The sequence below is a fragment of the Trachinotus anak genome, unplaced genomic scaffold (assembly GCF_046630095.1).
Source record: "Trachinotus anak isolate AG129_WGS33_773 ecotype Australia unplaced genomic scaffold, CSIRO_AGI_Tana_v1 ptg000005l, whole genome shotgun sequence".
Taxonomy (NCBI): Eukaryota; Metazoa; Chordata; class Actinopteri; order Carangiformes; family Carangidae; genus Trachinotus; species Trachinotus anak.
This window is the reverse complement of record NW_027273856.1, coordinates 8,619,015-8,633,957: the sequence shown is the minus strand read 5'-3', so window position 1 is coordinate 8,633,957 and position 14,943 is coordinate 8,619,015. Positions and strand designations below refer to the sequence as shown.

General features: G+C 39.4%; 1 protein-coding gene across 4 annotated transcripts in view; it reads right to left on the bottom strand.

Moving 5' to 3' along the window:
• map4k2 (mitogen-activated protein kinase kinase kinase kinase 2) overlaps window positions 1-14,943 on the bottom strand; it is a 39,967-nt gene that overhangs the window by 7,959 nt on the left and 17,065 nt on the right. The window contains exons 2-17 of one of the 4 annotated variants that reach the window (XM_071478214.1): window positions 14,487-14,544; window positions 13,725-13,815; window positions 13,347-13,411; window positions 11,775-11,830; window positions 10,646-10,693; window positions 10,514-10,556; window positions 10,249-10,321; window positions 8,754-8,885; window positions 8,483-8,545; window positions 8,301-8,382; window positions 7,609-7,725; window positions 7,092-7,170; window positions 3,126-3,184; window positions 2,964-3,013; window positions 515-553; window positions 41-74 (exon numbers count right to left, since the gene is read on the bottom strand). In XM_071478214.1, the coding sequence (XP_071334315.1) occupies window positions 41-74; window positions 515-553; window positions 2,964-3,013; window positions 3,126-3,184; window positions 7,092-7,170; window positions 7,609-7,725; window positions 8,301-8,382; window positions 8,483-8,545; window positions 8,754-8,885; window positions 10,249-10,321; window positions 10,514-10,556; window positions 10,646-10,693; window positions 11,775-11,830; window positions 13,347-13,411; window positions 13,725-13,815; window positions 14,487-14,544 (1,089 nt within the window). Of the gene's footprint in view, window positions 1-40; window positions 75-514; window positions 554-2,963; window positions 3,017-3,125; window positions 3,185-7,091; window positions 7,171-7,608; window positions 7,726-8,300; window positions 8,383-8,482; window positions 8,546-8,753; window positions 8,886-10,248; window positions 10,322-10,513; window positions 10,557-10,645; window positions 10,694-11,774; window positions 11,831-13,346; window positions 13,412-13,724; window positions 13,816-14,486; window positions 14,545-14,943 lie in introns of all 4 variants that reach the window. The other 3 variants (XM_071478213.1, XM_071478215.1, XM_071478216.1) reach the window with 3 other exon arrangements.

The window sequence follows — 14,943 nt, the reverse complement described above, 5'->3', positions numbered from 1 at the left end:
GGACTCGGCTCCAGTTTCTATTTGTGTGATTCCCACTTACATCAGTAGATGGCGCCCTCTTAATGGTTAAACTCCTGAAAGACAAAGGAGCAACAAAGTCCTGATCAGGATCTAAACTCTGAGAATAAATTCATCTACTGAGATCCAAATCAACAACATCGTCATGACGACAAGAACGACAACAAAAGCAGATGCTGGGGATGCTGAGGGCAGGGTAACAGCAGGTCATACACAAAACTGTCGAGGAAACACAACCACAAAAAAAGCAGACAAAAAGCTCAAAAGGCTGAGGACCAGAGGATTTTTGCTGAATCACAGTCACATCCACTTCATGAAGGGGGACAGCAGGACTTGGAATTAGCGGAGAATAAACACAAACCTTCTGTCAAAGATGTTGGCATTAGCTAATAATTACACAATAAAAATCAACACAAGCAGTTTATTTCAGGTGAATTGATGTAGGATGGCGGGACGCTGCGGTTAGGAGAGGCTGGAGGCGATGGGCGGGGCCTACCTCAGCTGCAGAGCTTGCTCCACACATTCCAACAGGCTCCTGCAACAGGAAGACCTGGTGTTTATCTGACTACGGGCCTGAATGGCCCATAACACAATGGGAGGGAAGGAACCAGAGGTCGACTCCTATTGGTGTCTGAAGCCCGACAATAATGCTGACACACTAAAGGATTAAAGTTTAATTCTGATTTATTACAGCTCAGCTCTTATTCTCTCTGTTTTGGCCGTCATTACTATCAGTAATAAGAATTTTATTTACCGAGTTAATTGCTGTATGCAGGATTTTATGCAGTTTTTATGGATAAGAAGAGTTTTTTCTGATTAAAAAATGTTTAATTATTGAGTTCAATGTGTCAACTTCCAGACAGATTCCTTAAAAAGTGACTAAAGTTGTTTTTTTTAGTGTAAATATTCCCAAAATATGTACACGGAGGTAAAGACCAGCCCCTGACAACAAAGTCTATTACACACATTTAGTTTTACTTTATTTATCAGATATGATATAAACTACAGAAAATGGCACTTACACTCGAGCCATGGTCTAACATTTTAAATAAAAGTTTATATAGTCACTGAACATTATCCTTTACCCTTAGACACAGTAAGAGGCTGCTAAAGCCTCCACATGTCCCAGAATAGCGAGGACATGACCTCTGGGTTCTGGCCCTGGTGCTGAGACCACAACGGCCCTGATTCGAGTCCAGACAGGGATCTTTGTTATTTCCCATCTCTCTCTCTCTCTCTCTCTCTCTTATTTCATGTCATCTCTTTCCTGTTGACTCATTAAAACACCAGAATCATTCTGTAGCTGGAAGTGTCCCTGTTCAGGTTTAGTCTCTTTGTTTCAAAAGGTTTGGTCAAGTTTGCACGTGACAAACTTTTACAAGGAGCTTGAGCTCTTAACTGTCTATTCTGACTTTTCCATAGACTCTACAATCACAGTTACTGTTGTTCAGCTGTTATAACTGAAGAAAGCACTGTGCCAGTAAATATACTAAAGATCAGCCCCACACCAGTTTGTGGTGTATGTGGGTAAACAGTACATTGTGAACGTAGAGACCGTATCACCTTCATTCTGTACGTTTCAGACTTCAGTTTAAGATCCTCCTGATCACACACATGCCATCCTCTTTTGTTTTTTGAATTCATTCTCTTCTCTGCACCAAGATCACTCAGATCATCTGATCAACTGCTCTTAAATGTCCCACTGTCCAGGCTCAAAACGAAGACACTGTCAAGTCGGCTGAGTCTGTCCACTACTAAAAAACCTTTGATGACCCTCTTGTACAGGCCAGCATTTTTATCACATTGTTGTTGATTCCTTTTGGTCTTATTTGTCTTTTTGTTTTGGTTTTATATATTTTATTACTAATTGTGAAGTACTTTGTAATTGTTGTTTTATGAGTATAAATAAAGTTAATTATCATTATTATTAACAGAGCCCTGTGGTAGATTCAGAGGTAATCACTGGGGTGCAGATAATCCTGGTTTAGATAATCCATCTGTTTCTAACCTGACTCATCACCTGATCACATGACGGATGCTGTTTTTTGCAGATTTTAATGATGACACCATGCTCCCATATGGCAGCGGTTACCATGGTGACTACAATGTTATCATAACTGATATAAACGATGGCCAAAACAAACAAAAATAAGACGCTAATTGTAATTAACCTGAATTATTCTGAAAATATAACCAGTGTCACTATTACTACTAACTATGCTACAGTTAGTTACTACAATTATAAATACTGTGCTCACACTGTTACTGCTGCTAAACTAACCCTGCTAATTAATGGTATTAATATCCTAATCCTGGTGTTTTAATAAGACAAGATTATTACATAATAATCATCCTAATAAATCAGTCTCACTGAGAAGGATCCCTGCTGCCTCTGAGGATTTATTCTCCACAGTAAAGATACTCTCTGACTGTGTTATTGTGTCCAGTGGTGTCCTCAAACCCCCACAGCAATTTGGCATTCAGGATGTGGTTACAGATCACGTGATGTCCACTTGCCCAAAAAGAGATTTTGCACAATCATCAATTTGTAAAATGATAAATACATTTTTTTCTTGAGTGTAAGGAACACACAATTTTTATTTTTCTATTAATGTGTTGTAATAATGAATTTAATGGTTTGATAAAGATTAAAAAGACTTATCAGTATTTCATTTTATTGATTTTTACTGATAAAAAAATGAATGAAAGGGGCGACACAGTATCCAGTCCTGTTCATGCTCAGTTAGAAATCTGTGGATTTGGGGCCACTACTGGACACAGAACAAAAACATAGAGTACATAGCTGATAAATTACAGAATTTTTTCCATAGTTGTCCTCAGGTGAACCACTAATCACTTCAAGAGAGGCTTCGTGTACAGCTGTGACACTTCAACAGCAGAAAACCATAATATTCCCATCACAGAACATAAGGTACAAGTCTTACGGTGAGTTGTCTTCATTTCCAGACAGACTCCAGTCGTCATCATAAGGGCTCTGCTGAAGGAACCAACACAACACGAAAACACAACACGGTCAGATTCATATTGTGATGTTTGTCATCAGTACACAACTGTCACAGAAATATCCTGCAGAAGAAGCTCATTACCAAATCAGGATAAGGCTCCGTGACTTTTCTCAGCGGGGGTCCAAACTTCACTTGGTCGACTGCAAACAAAACATGATGAGAATGAAATGAAGGTTTCATTCATTCACACAGAGCAGTGGGTTTTATCACACTAAGACAATGAAGAACAGGCCAGTTTGCTTCCACACATCGACACCGATCGACACTCAGCTCTGAAGTGCATCGATCAACCGCAGCTGGAGCCAGACACAGGATGCACCCTTTAGCCACACATCACCTATCACATCAATAAAGAGCCTGCGCTACGGAACACTGGCTTCTGCAGCCGTGACCCCAAAGGCCGAGCACGTGCACAATGGTACAAGTGACATTTTTACTACACCTGGTCTGGTTTGACCAGTAGCTCGCAGTGGTTAATGTTAGATGATGTTAGAAAACTTCAGACAGATACTGATGTAACTGACTTCACTGAATCAGTTCACTGACCTCATGACTCCATCCAGATAGCAAAAGAAACTTCTGGCCCAACATTTGCCTGCATCCTCAGCCCGAGCCTGCACCATATACTTCCATATCTGGGCAGAGTCCAGCTGTTATCCTCCAGTGTTGGCTGAAAGCCTGAAGAGTTTCCAGATGTAGAAGTAGCATAATAGATAATTATGCTGTATATGGGCCAGATTCAGGCCGTGGAACCGGACATACACTGGGCCAGAAGAAAACAAGCATGTGGCCCAAGTATGGGCCGAATTTATTTCTACTTGTGCTACACTAGGTTGTAATTTTGACTTGTACACAGGCTAGCTACAACAGAAATCGTAGATGTAGCTAATCTTGCCTTCTTTCCTGAACCTTTGAGATGTTAACAAACTTAAAGACATCAAAAATAAAAAGTGAGGGAATCAAATAGTCATTGCTGTGTGAGGCTGTGTTAAGGCTAATAACCTGATCTAAATGCTAATGTCAACATGCTAACAAGCTCACAATGACAGTTAACATCCTGATGTTTAGCTGGCTTTCTGTCACACTTTTAACCCCATTTTAGTCTAATTCTAGTTTACTATGAAAAATGATCAATACTTTCATTTAAGGACAGAATATTTTGACTAAAGTATTTCAATATAATAAACATCACCTATTCTCTAATTGTTTTACATCACTGCTGATTACCTAGGCTGGGTATAAAACATTATGGGCTATTAAATATTTTTTAACATCTCAAATGTTTTTTTTCATTAACATCTGAGATGGTACAAATATACAAACATGCAAACATTCTGTATTCATATTACGCTATGAGTTATAAATGAAGACAGAGGTGCCTCCATTTTCAGTTTACGTCTGCAGACAAGTGTCTTACTTTGGTTTCTCTGGTGACTTGACTGAGACGTGAGCGGCAGGAGGAAGCGTGACGTCATGTGACCACAGAGAACCTGAGCTACTGGTCGACAGTTTGACTTTGAAGCAGAGGATGAGGAAACTAGTGAACGAGAAAGCGGAAGCTGCCGTATCTTCTCGGCTCAGTCTGCAGTCATCATATGTAAATCATACATGATCACACTTCTCTCAACATTTTAAAGTTAGTGGTGCTATAAAGATCAACTTGCTGACACTAAAGTCCATCACAGTGAACATGGTGCGCCCTTTTTCAGTCACAGAACTGTTGATGTTGCACAGTAAAGTTAAAGCCTGAGTCAAAAGCTCAGCTGTTTCTATGTCATTTGCATGAAGATGTCTAGTTATTTCACTACTACTTCTGTGTTTCCTGTTGTTCTCTGCAGTCTGTTACTCTCTTTATCTTCCCTAATATTTATGTAATAATGTAATATGTAATGGTTTTTGCATTATTTTGCTCTCCTTTTGCCTTTAAAACCATTTTTGCTTCCTGCTGGACTGTTACATGTGTTGTTAACTTTGTTAAATAAACTACAAATATTATATATATATATTGTCTATATATATATATATATTCTTAGAATTGTTGTTTTGGCATTGCTATATCTGTGGCTCTGTGGATAGAAATGTCACTGTCAGCTGATCAGCTGTCAGTCCAAGACTTTGGTCCACAGTGAAACGACTGGATCGGTTGCTATGGAGACATTCATGGTCCCCAGAGGATAAATCCGAAGCACTTTACTGAGCCCCTGAATTTTCCTCTGGCTCCATCAGCAGGCTGACATTTTTGATTTTTACTTAAATGTCTCAGCAGCTCGCCATGAAATGTGACACTTATCGATGTCCCCAGAGGATGAACCTTAATGACCCTAATTATCTCCCTACTTTACATCTCATGCCACAAAATTTTAAACATTCGTGGTACCCAGATGATGATCCCTCATGACTTTGTTGATCCTTTGACTTTTTCACATCTGACATCTGACATTTGTAGTTTTAAGTGTTGACAACTCTTGACTAATTTGCCATAAAAGATTAGGACTGTGGAACCGGGCATGTACTGGGACAGAAGGGAACAAGCACGTGGCCCAAGTATGGGCCAGATTCATTTTGTTATGTCTGAACTTTGCCTAAATACAGTATGAACTGTCTGATTAAAGAAATCTGGCCACACGTTTGATGCCAACTTTCAGTAACTCACAGTCTGTGATACTAAAATGACTGAGGTTCAACACCCAGTCCCAGTATCTAAGAGCCTCAGTAGCAGTAGTAATAGCAGAATCAGTGTGAGACCTTCAAAGGCCATCTTGGTGAAATCAAGGTGCAGTTGTTAAATGTGTTTGTGGTTTATGTGTCTATGAGTAACTGTGCGAAAGGGAAGTGGAGGTCAACACTGGGTTGGTTTATGATACGGTGCTGGGCAGAGTGTGAAGCCAGACTCTCACATTAGAAACACTTGGGCCACAAGATGCCTATTGGCTGCTGAGCAGTATGAAGTCACTCCAACCACTGCATAGAAGTAGCACTGTCTGTCACACACCAATGGCATGTTCTTAGTGCCGTCCTCTGACGCCGCCTCCGTCCCACATGTATGGACGAGCTGCAGAACAAGGGCAGCCATCAGCAGACTCACTGAGAGGCTTTTGTTCTTATTCATATTATGGAGATTACAGCACTGAATGCTGGGGGACGTGGTGGACAATGAAGCGACTCATCTGCAAGTACAACCAACATACAGTATATTTACATATGCACGCATGAAGTCACAAGCAAAGCCACAGAGTGCACTTGAGCATGCAGTGGCTGCTTAGTGTTACACAAAACAATACACAAGCACATGAAGTAGTTTGAGTTGACTTAAAGGAATAGTTCCACAACCTTTCTGAGATCAGTCTCATGCTGGCAGTGAGCACTGTGGGGCTTTAAACTAAAGTATATTATATTATATTATATTATATTGTATTATATTATATTATATTATATTATATTATATTATATTATATTATATTATATTATATTATATTATATTATATTATATTATATTATATTATATTATATTATATTATATTATATTATATTTTTTCAATGCATATTTTAATTTGTTGTAAATATTATACATATTTTAAAATATTAAATTGTGTTTATTATTACTTATAATTTGTTTTATAGTTTGCAGTTTATATATAATTTAGTTTCATGTTTTAGTTTTTATTAACTATTTTATTACTGACCTGTCCTTTGAATCTGAGGAACCTCAGTTTTAGTTTTGGTCTCTGAACAAACACGATGGTATGAATCCTGGCAACCTCACTGGGATGACGAGACTTTGGGAAACTGCAGCCACTGTCTGCTGAGTGACTGCAGGAACGCTCCAACTGTCTAACCCACAGCCAACATCACAACAGTCAACATCTGGGCATCAAGATACTGGAGGTCAAGGACAAAAACTGTAAAAGCTGCCTTCAACCAAGTCTGAGTTCCCAAAATGTCGGACTGTTCCTTTAAAAAACTCTGTGTGTGTGTGTGTGTGTGTGTGTGTGTGTGTGTGTGTGTGTGTGTGTGTCTGTGTGGGTGTGGGTGTGGGTGTGTCCTCACATTGCTCTTCAGACAGGGTCCTCTCTACAGGCAGGTGTTTCCCTGCTGACTGAATCTTGTCAGGAGCGATTTCCCCAACCTGTCAACACAATATTCATGAGACACACCAGGAAAAAGAAACACTGTTCACTATGGAAAACACATATACACACATTCAGTGTTGGTCTGGGTTTTTTATTTGGTTCACAATAAGAAAAATATTAAATATGACCAAACTTATCCTTTAATTGAGCAAGTGACTTGATGATTACTTAACGATTTCTTAAATATTTAGCAATGTTCCTCAAGGCAGCGTCCTCTGGCCACTATGGTCCTTACATGTAAATACATACTATACTACTGTATAGTTCATATATTTTGTATTTCCTACCATATATATATACACACAAATGTATATATCACTACTATTGTCTTTACTATTATATCTATATAACAAAATTTATATTATCTATATTATCAGTCTGTTTTTTTTCCTATTTCCTGTCAGTTCTTCAGTTCTGTCCTTTGCAGCACTGACCTCCAGGTCGCTCTCGTCCAGGCTGTGTGTGTGGGGGGAGTGGAGCTCTGGGTTGTTGGCCATGTCCAGGAGCTCGATCACCAGGTTACGTGTCAGTAACTGCGTCACAAACGGATGCTGGATGAAGAAGAAGAAGAAGTTACTGATCACAGCCTCGAAGACTGAAAAACTACAACATCTACTCTAATTCATGGTCATACGTTCAACCTTTGGGAGCACATTACTCAGCTGGTTCCAGACCCCTCAATCACTGCTAATGTCTCTGATTTGGAGCTGAACAGTCATTTCATTGATTGATTCATCGTTAATGTCAGTTCCTCTCATGATCGCCTGATCCATCGTTTTGGAACAGAATGTCAGAAAGTTGTGCAAAATGTCCCTCACAGTTTCCCCGAGTCTTAGGTGACGTCTTGTTTTCCAACCAACCAGCAGCTCCTGTTCAATCTGAGTGTATTAGCTGTTTATAGAATAATAACATCATCTGTATTCTTTTGGGTAGCTCCCAGTATGAATGGACTGGACTGTATGAATGTAATGCATGCTGGTAAAAGAGAGTGGCAGTCAGTCAACCTGTCCTAAAGGTTAAAACAAAAATGCATTTATGAATAGTATATTTATAGAGTATGATGGTGGCTATATCATGAATCGTTAACCACTTTTCATTAATGACGAGCTATAAATTAACAGCGAACCTGCAGCAGCGTCTCAGCTGAGGGCCTTTTACGAGGACTTTTAATGAGAGACATCTTTACAAAGCTTTGGAAACCTGCAGACCTGCAGAGAGGAGAGAGACAGGGTGTGAATGAATTGTATGTCTAGAAGATACTGATCAGATGGTAAAGGGATTTTAAAGGAAACAGGCAGACAGACTCACCACTTGGATTTATCCTTTAGTTTCGGAGGCTGGAAGCTGCTCTTGGACATCAACATCAGCGCACTGAAACATTGTTTTAAATGTCACTGGGCTGGAAAATGTCTCATTTGTTTATATGCAAGTGACCGTCGAGGAATAAAATGCAAGGCAGCCGAAATGTTACATAACACAAGTGTCTGCTGTTTCTCTCTCTGCTTTGACACGACACAGAGTTCATTAAGTCTGTTTCCAGCTGTCTGAGCCGGAGTCCCTGCTGCCTGTGCTGACTCACCGCATTGGGTGGAGGTCAAACATGGGCGGCTGGAGCTCAGCCAGCTCGATGGCAGTGATGCCGACGGCCCAGATATCACACAGGTGGTTGTACCCTCCCTTCTTTTCCACCGCTGCCACCTCTGGAGCCATCCTGCACAGACGATTAGAGAGGAAGAGGAGAATGAGAGGAAGGAAACATCAGCATGCAGCAGATACTGGACTTTTACTCATGCTTTAGTATCAACAAGTCATTGTGGTCAACTTCCACTATGAAGTTGTTTATACACTAATATTAATTAAGCTCAGTTATTAACAGCTGCTCGCTGTAGTTTTTACAAAACAAACAGACGGAAACAGTTAAATTGTTGGGGACTATTTTCAGTAGTGGGTGAATCCACATTTGGTGCCTTAGTGGGGGGTTTTCGAAGCAGGATGGTGTTTGTTGGACTGAGTCAGAATAAACTACAGTGTGTGTGTTCATCATAACAAATGAAATAATGACGAATAGAACACGTGGCCCAGTGTAACAGTGTGGAAACAATGGAGCTGTGTGGCTCAGAGGAATCCCACATATCAGGCTTGTTAGGATACATTCACTGTTGGTCTGGCTTTTCTTATGTATTTCTTGACAATAAGAAAAATATTGACTGTTATCATACCTATTTTTTCACTGCTATACGAGAACAGGAAATCTTAAATGATTTATCAATGGAGTTCCTCAAGGTATCATTCTCGGGCCACTCAGGTTCCCCTTACATGTAAATACATACTGTACTACTGTATAGTTCATATATTTTCTATTTTATATATATATATATATATATATATATATATATATATATATATATATATATATATATATATATATACACACACACACACACAAATATATATACCATTACAACTCTTCTACTATTATATCTATTTAACTATATTCATATAATTTATAATGCAAATACTACAGGAATTCCAACCTCAGTACGGCTCTTAAGTCATAATTCTACCACAAGGTCTTCAAACTTAACTCATTGCCTCTGTACTTATATCTGCACAGGCACCTAAACAATGCACAAGCCATGTTTTTGCATTTTGTTGTATTTATTATTCAAAATCCTTTAACTGTTTCCTGTCTGTTACTGCAATTATGTGAAATTCAATCAATCAATAAAGTCACATTTAGCAGACAGTATGGACAGTATGTCTGTACTATCTGTCTGCATTTATTTCACACATCTGGAAAATTATTAATGTAATTGCCCTAAGACTTAAAGTCAGGAAGGTGTACTGTTAAATCAGGGGCGTGGGGTTGTAACAACTCGTTTTGGTTGTCCAGTGGGAATTTTGATCATTTTTCTGGACATAGATACATGTGGTCAAATAACGAAAAGGAATATTGGCATGAAATATTGGTCAGTTGCAGCCCTCGTCCAAATCATACTGTGTCACTCTGCACAGGTTGAATTCCAGTCAGCATGGTTCTGTGAACAGACAGAGGTCAGCTCCATTCATCTTACCAGTAGGGAGTTCCTATGAAAGACTTCCTCTTGGCCACCGAGGCGCTGATCTCTGCCGCCACTCCAAAATCAGCTGGACACAGAGGAGAAGGAAAAGGTAACACTGAGGCTGAAATGCTGTACACATGGCCTATTCAAGCCTACTGTAGGAGTGCGAGTGATTCACTAGGTATTGCAGGTGTGGATGTGTGTGTGTGTGTGTGTGTGTGTGTGTGTGTGTGTGTGTGTGTGTGTGTGTGTGTGTCCAATACAGATCACCACTGACCCAGTTTAACATCTCCTCTCTCTGTCAAAAGGATGTTGGCCCCCTGCAGAGACAACACCCACAATGATGTAAGCATCTGTTCACATGACAACCAACAGTGGAATATAAAGATATAAAAAACTGTACCTGTACCTTTATGTCTCTATGCATTTTGCCTGTTTCATGCAGGTGATACAAACCCTGGAAAAAAGAAACAGTGTAAATATACACCTTGTATTATTACTTATTTTGTAGTTGTCAAACATTAAAGAGGTGAAATGCATGGCCAGTTTCATCTGGGACTGAAATATGACTTGGCCTATGGTTGGGTTGTTTTTTCAGTTTTTTTAAATCATGCAAAATTATGATATTGGATTTTATATTTGCTTTTTTAAGTGATATGTAATAAAATCCTCTATCACAGTACAGGTAATGTTATAGTGTACTATTGATTTGATTTTTACTATTGATTTCAAACCATTTATCTTTGTTCATTCCACTTTGATCCTGGGTTCTTTTGCTTTTTATTAATTGATTTCACATGTAACTGCAGGTATCTAAGGTAGCATTATTGGTGATCAGTCACTAGTTCTTTTACATTTCAGGGACAATAAACCTTGGTTTGTTAATAATTAACACAGATCAAAATCTATTAAGTGTAATAAAGGGTACCGGTGCACACAAAACAACAAAATAAAAGCTTGAAAAGCTGAAAAGGAGAAGTGAAACAGATAAAATGACAGATGCAAAGAATTATCCCAGAAAAACGAAAGCAAAAATGAAAAGGTTCAAGAATGTTTTTATACCAAGTTACACTGCAAAGGACTGAAAAGTGTTTCCCTTCTTCAGTAGGTGAAGTGGGCGGCCATGTTGAATCCAGAGGCAGTGAACTGTTTATCTCTGTGATTACTCATAATCATTTGTTTATTTAAACTGCAAATGTGACCAAATGTGGACAAACCAAAAAAAGCCAGATAAGCCTTTGTTCTATCAGTTGTTTTCTGAGATTTCCTGCTTTTTATTTCAGCATCAGATTTTTTTGTCTTCAAACATGATGATTATCCAGTGAAAAAGAATAAAGAGAGTCTGGTGTTTGTCTTTAGCCCTCGACTCTGCTGCAGCAGCAGTTACCTCTACTGTATATTTAGTGGTCTGGCGAGGTTAAATACTATTTAGCTCCTCTGCTGCTGGGAAAAACACATGACTCATTCTGTCAATAGTGTCTCTTCAGAGGTTTCACAAAGCAGCAACAACAAGCAGCCTTTCACCCAAAAAGCCTTACCTGCAGGGTTTCTCTGCACACGTACGCTATCTGCTTCTCCCTTAATGGGCCCGTCACTGTGAAGAGCAGTTGATTAATTTAGAGCCCGCAGGTACATTTCTAAAAATAGAGGAGGACTTGCTCTTTCCAGTTCCTCTGTTTTACTACGGAGCCCTAGAGTGGCCACATTTTAATACACTGACTGCTTTAAATACTCTTGTGTGTACACAAGTTACCATGTTTTGATTAATTGGTATGCATGTATAGAGCCAGCACAACACACCAGCCTGTTTCCCTAAAGCACTGCGGTCAATAATGGTCAGGAATGGCCGGAGTTATTTATCTAATGTTTCACCAACAACCTAAAATCAAAGGATAAAGTAATTTCCCTGAGATTTTTTCGTTCGTGAACGGCCACAGGTGACATGTTTCATACTTCCTGTGAATATAATCCAAATATATGGAAGCCAAGAAAGGCAATACTCAATTATTTTTTTATCCCGTTACCTCAAAATAACAAGATATTATCAGGAGAAAACAAGTTTTTGTTTTCTGAATATATTATCCCGTTATCTCAAGATAACGCAGTTTTGTTATGTGGAGATAAACAGAATAATTATCCCATTATCTTGAGATATTGAGCTTTGATATCTCAAGATAACGGGATTAAAAAAAAAGTCCTTTCTCTGCTTCCGTATCCACTTCATCTGACGCCATGTTGTATCTCATGTGCACACAATAGCATTTCAAGTTCTCAGTGTAATGATATGGCCTCGATCTTTTTCTCTGTATGGCCACTGCAGGACGCCGTAGTTTTACAGTAATTATACTCATGTCTCAGACATGAGTATAATACCATGGTGGTCTTACCCAGAGCCAGAGGAGATCAGTTTGACCCCTGTGCACCTACAGATAGGTTTGACACATGGTTAGCCCAGCTTAGCATCAATACTGAAATCAGTGGACACAGTGCTAACATAGCTGTCAAAAAACAGGTGTATCTCATTAGTTAATACCTAAAACTATAGTTTTAATTCTTTTTTGTTGTCATTTCTGTGGTTATTTTTGCCAAGTGGGAGCCAAACACTGTTTTATCTCCACAAATGTGTTCAATGAAAATAACTCATTTAGGCTTAAAAATCCATTTATCTGGTGAGAACAAAAAAGTCAGCAATGGGGTTTTTTTTTTAAATAAAGTAAAAATAAACACTTAATACTGTCTAAGACATTTAGTGGGACTTTAAAGCCAGTGTAGCTTCATCCATCAGTGAGAGCTACTTCAATGAGCTGCAGTAAAGATGACACAGTTGTTGTGGAGTCCTGCTGCGCTTGAAACAATAACAAGAGGTTTTCCCACTCCTCATTTTGTGCCAACATGACATGAATCCTTTATTATCTTTGTACTGGCTGCACATGTGTGAAACTGATCTTTTTCATCTCTCTCTTCATCTCAGCTCTGGGCAAGAAACAAAATATTTCCACTGTTTCTTTAAATTCATGCAGCACTTTGTTAAATAGGTTGCAGATGATACTAAAATCTGGATGTAATACAGACATACATTCAGATTTTTTCACATTTATTAGTGTTTGTACCGTGGTAAATATCCTGGAGTGACCCTCCACCACAGAACTCCATGCAGATCCACAGCTTGGTGTTCCTGCAGAGAGAAACACAACTTTTATCTTGGTGTTTGACATGTGTTCTGCAAATTCTCTGTGAAAAGCAACAGTCAGTAACAAAGGGAGGCAGATGCTCCCTAATATTCTGCAGCTAATGCTTCACTCCCACAAACACATAGAGTATCATTCACAAGCTGCTGTGCCAACAATCTGACTGAAGAGCAGAAGGAGTGGGAGAGGAATCCAGCAGCAGTGTGGGGAAAAGAAAAGTCAAATTCCTCATGTTTCAGTCCACCAACCATCCCAGGAATCCCACACATGTGAAGAGGATGGGCTGAAAACACACAGCACCTGTGGTAGCTGCCGAAGTACGCCACTATGTTTTTGTGCTTGCACTCCTTCATCATCGTGATCTCCTGCTGGATGGACGTGATGTCGTCACCTGAACACACAGACAGTGGAGTCAGTGGTTTATAGACCAGGAACCATAGGGTTAGACCAGTGGGAGGACTGGTGTAGTACATATCTAACATCAGGCCAGTTAGTGCAGAGGAGGACGCTCTGATTGACGATCTGTTTGAAAGGAAGTTGATTTCTTTTTAGTGGTTGTTTGTTGAACTGGGTTACACTGAGAGGTGTTCCTAATATTTTGTCCATCCTGTTTTTATGAATTAAGGTTAAAAAATATCAGAAAGGCTCACTGCATGTCACACTGTGCAAGATGACTGATAAATCATAATCAAATCTGAGTCTCATAAAATCTTGTTGCACGGTACAACATCAGTTTTAAAGGACATCAGATTGTGTGATGAATGTGTGAGTTGCTATATCCACAGACATGTCATTAACTCAATCATCTTTTTTCACTGTGTTGTAAAATGATGTTCACTGTTTCAAAGTGCTATCTACGTGTGTGTGTGTTTATAGACACTGACTGTGTGTGTGTGTCTGCTCAGGTCTTTGGTCTCTAAATTGACTGACGGTGTTTAATTGACAAAAGGTTTCCCCACAGAAGTGTACTGTAGTCTGAGACAATCCAAAACGCACAACATATCAACCTGTAAACGATCAGTTGTGAGTAAGTTGTGTCTCCGTGTTGGACTGTTCACGTACCAGGATCCAGCTTGACGATCTTGATCGCTGCCAGTTCCGACGTCCTGATGTTACGAGCCTGAAAGAGACGGAAAACAAATGAAAGTGTGTGGAATAAAAAAATAAAATCTTGTACATGACACCCTGCTTTTTATGGTCTCCCACAGGATGAAAGGTCACACACAATAACATGTACACAATACTGCACACAAAAGGCCTGGGTCAGTGTAGGTCATACAGGTTTTAAAACAACAGCAGCGACATGAATTTAAAGAGTGTTTGAACCCCTCACATCAACACCTGTTAGCTCAGAGCCGCCCTGGGTTCATCAAAGACCTCATCAATCCACCCACACCCACATCTGACCCAACTATCTCAGAGCCAACAAGCTGACAGGTCACCAACTTCCTGCTGTCACTCCTTCCTTCATCTTCTGTTAACAGAATAAGGAGTCACATAAAACAAAGTGTGCATCTCA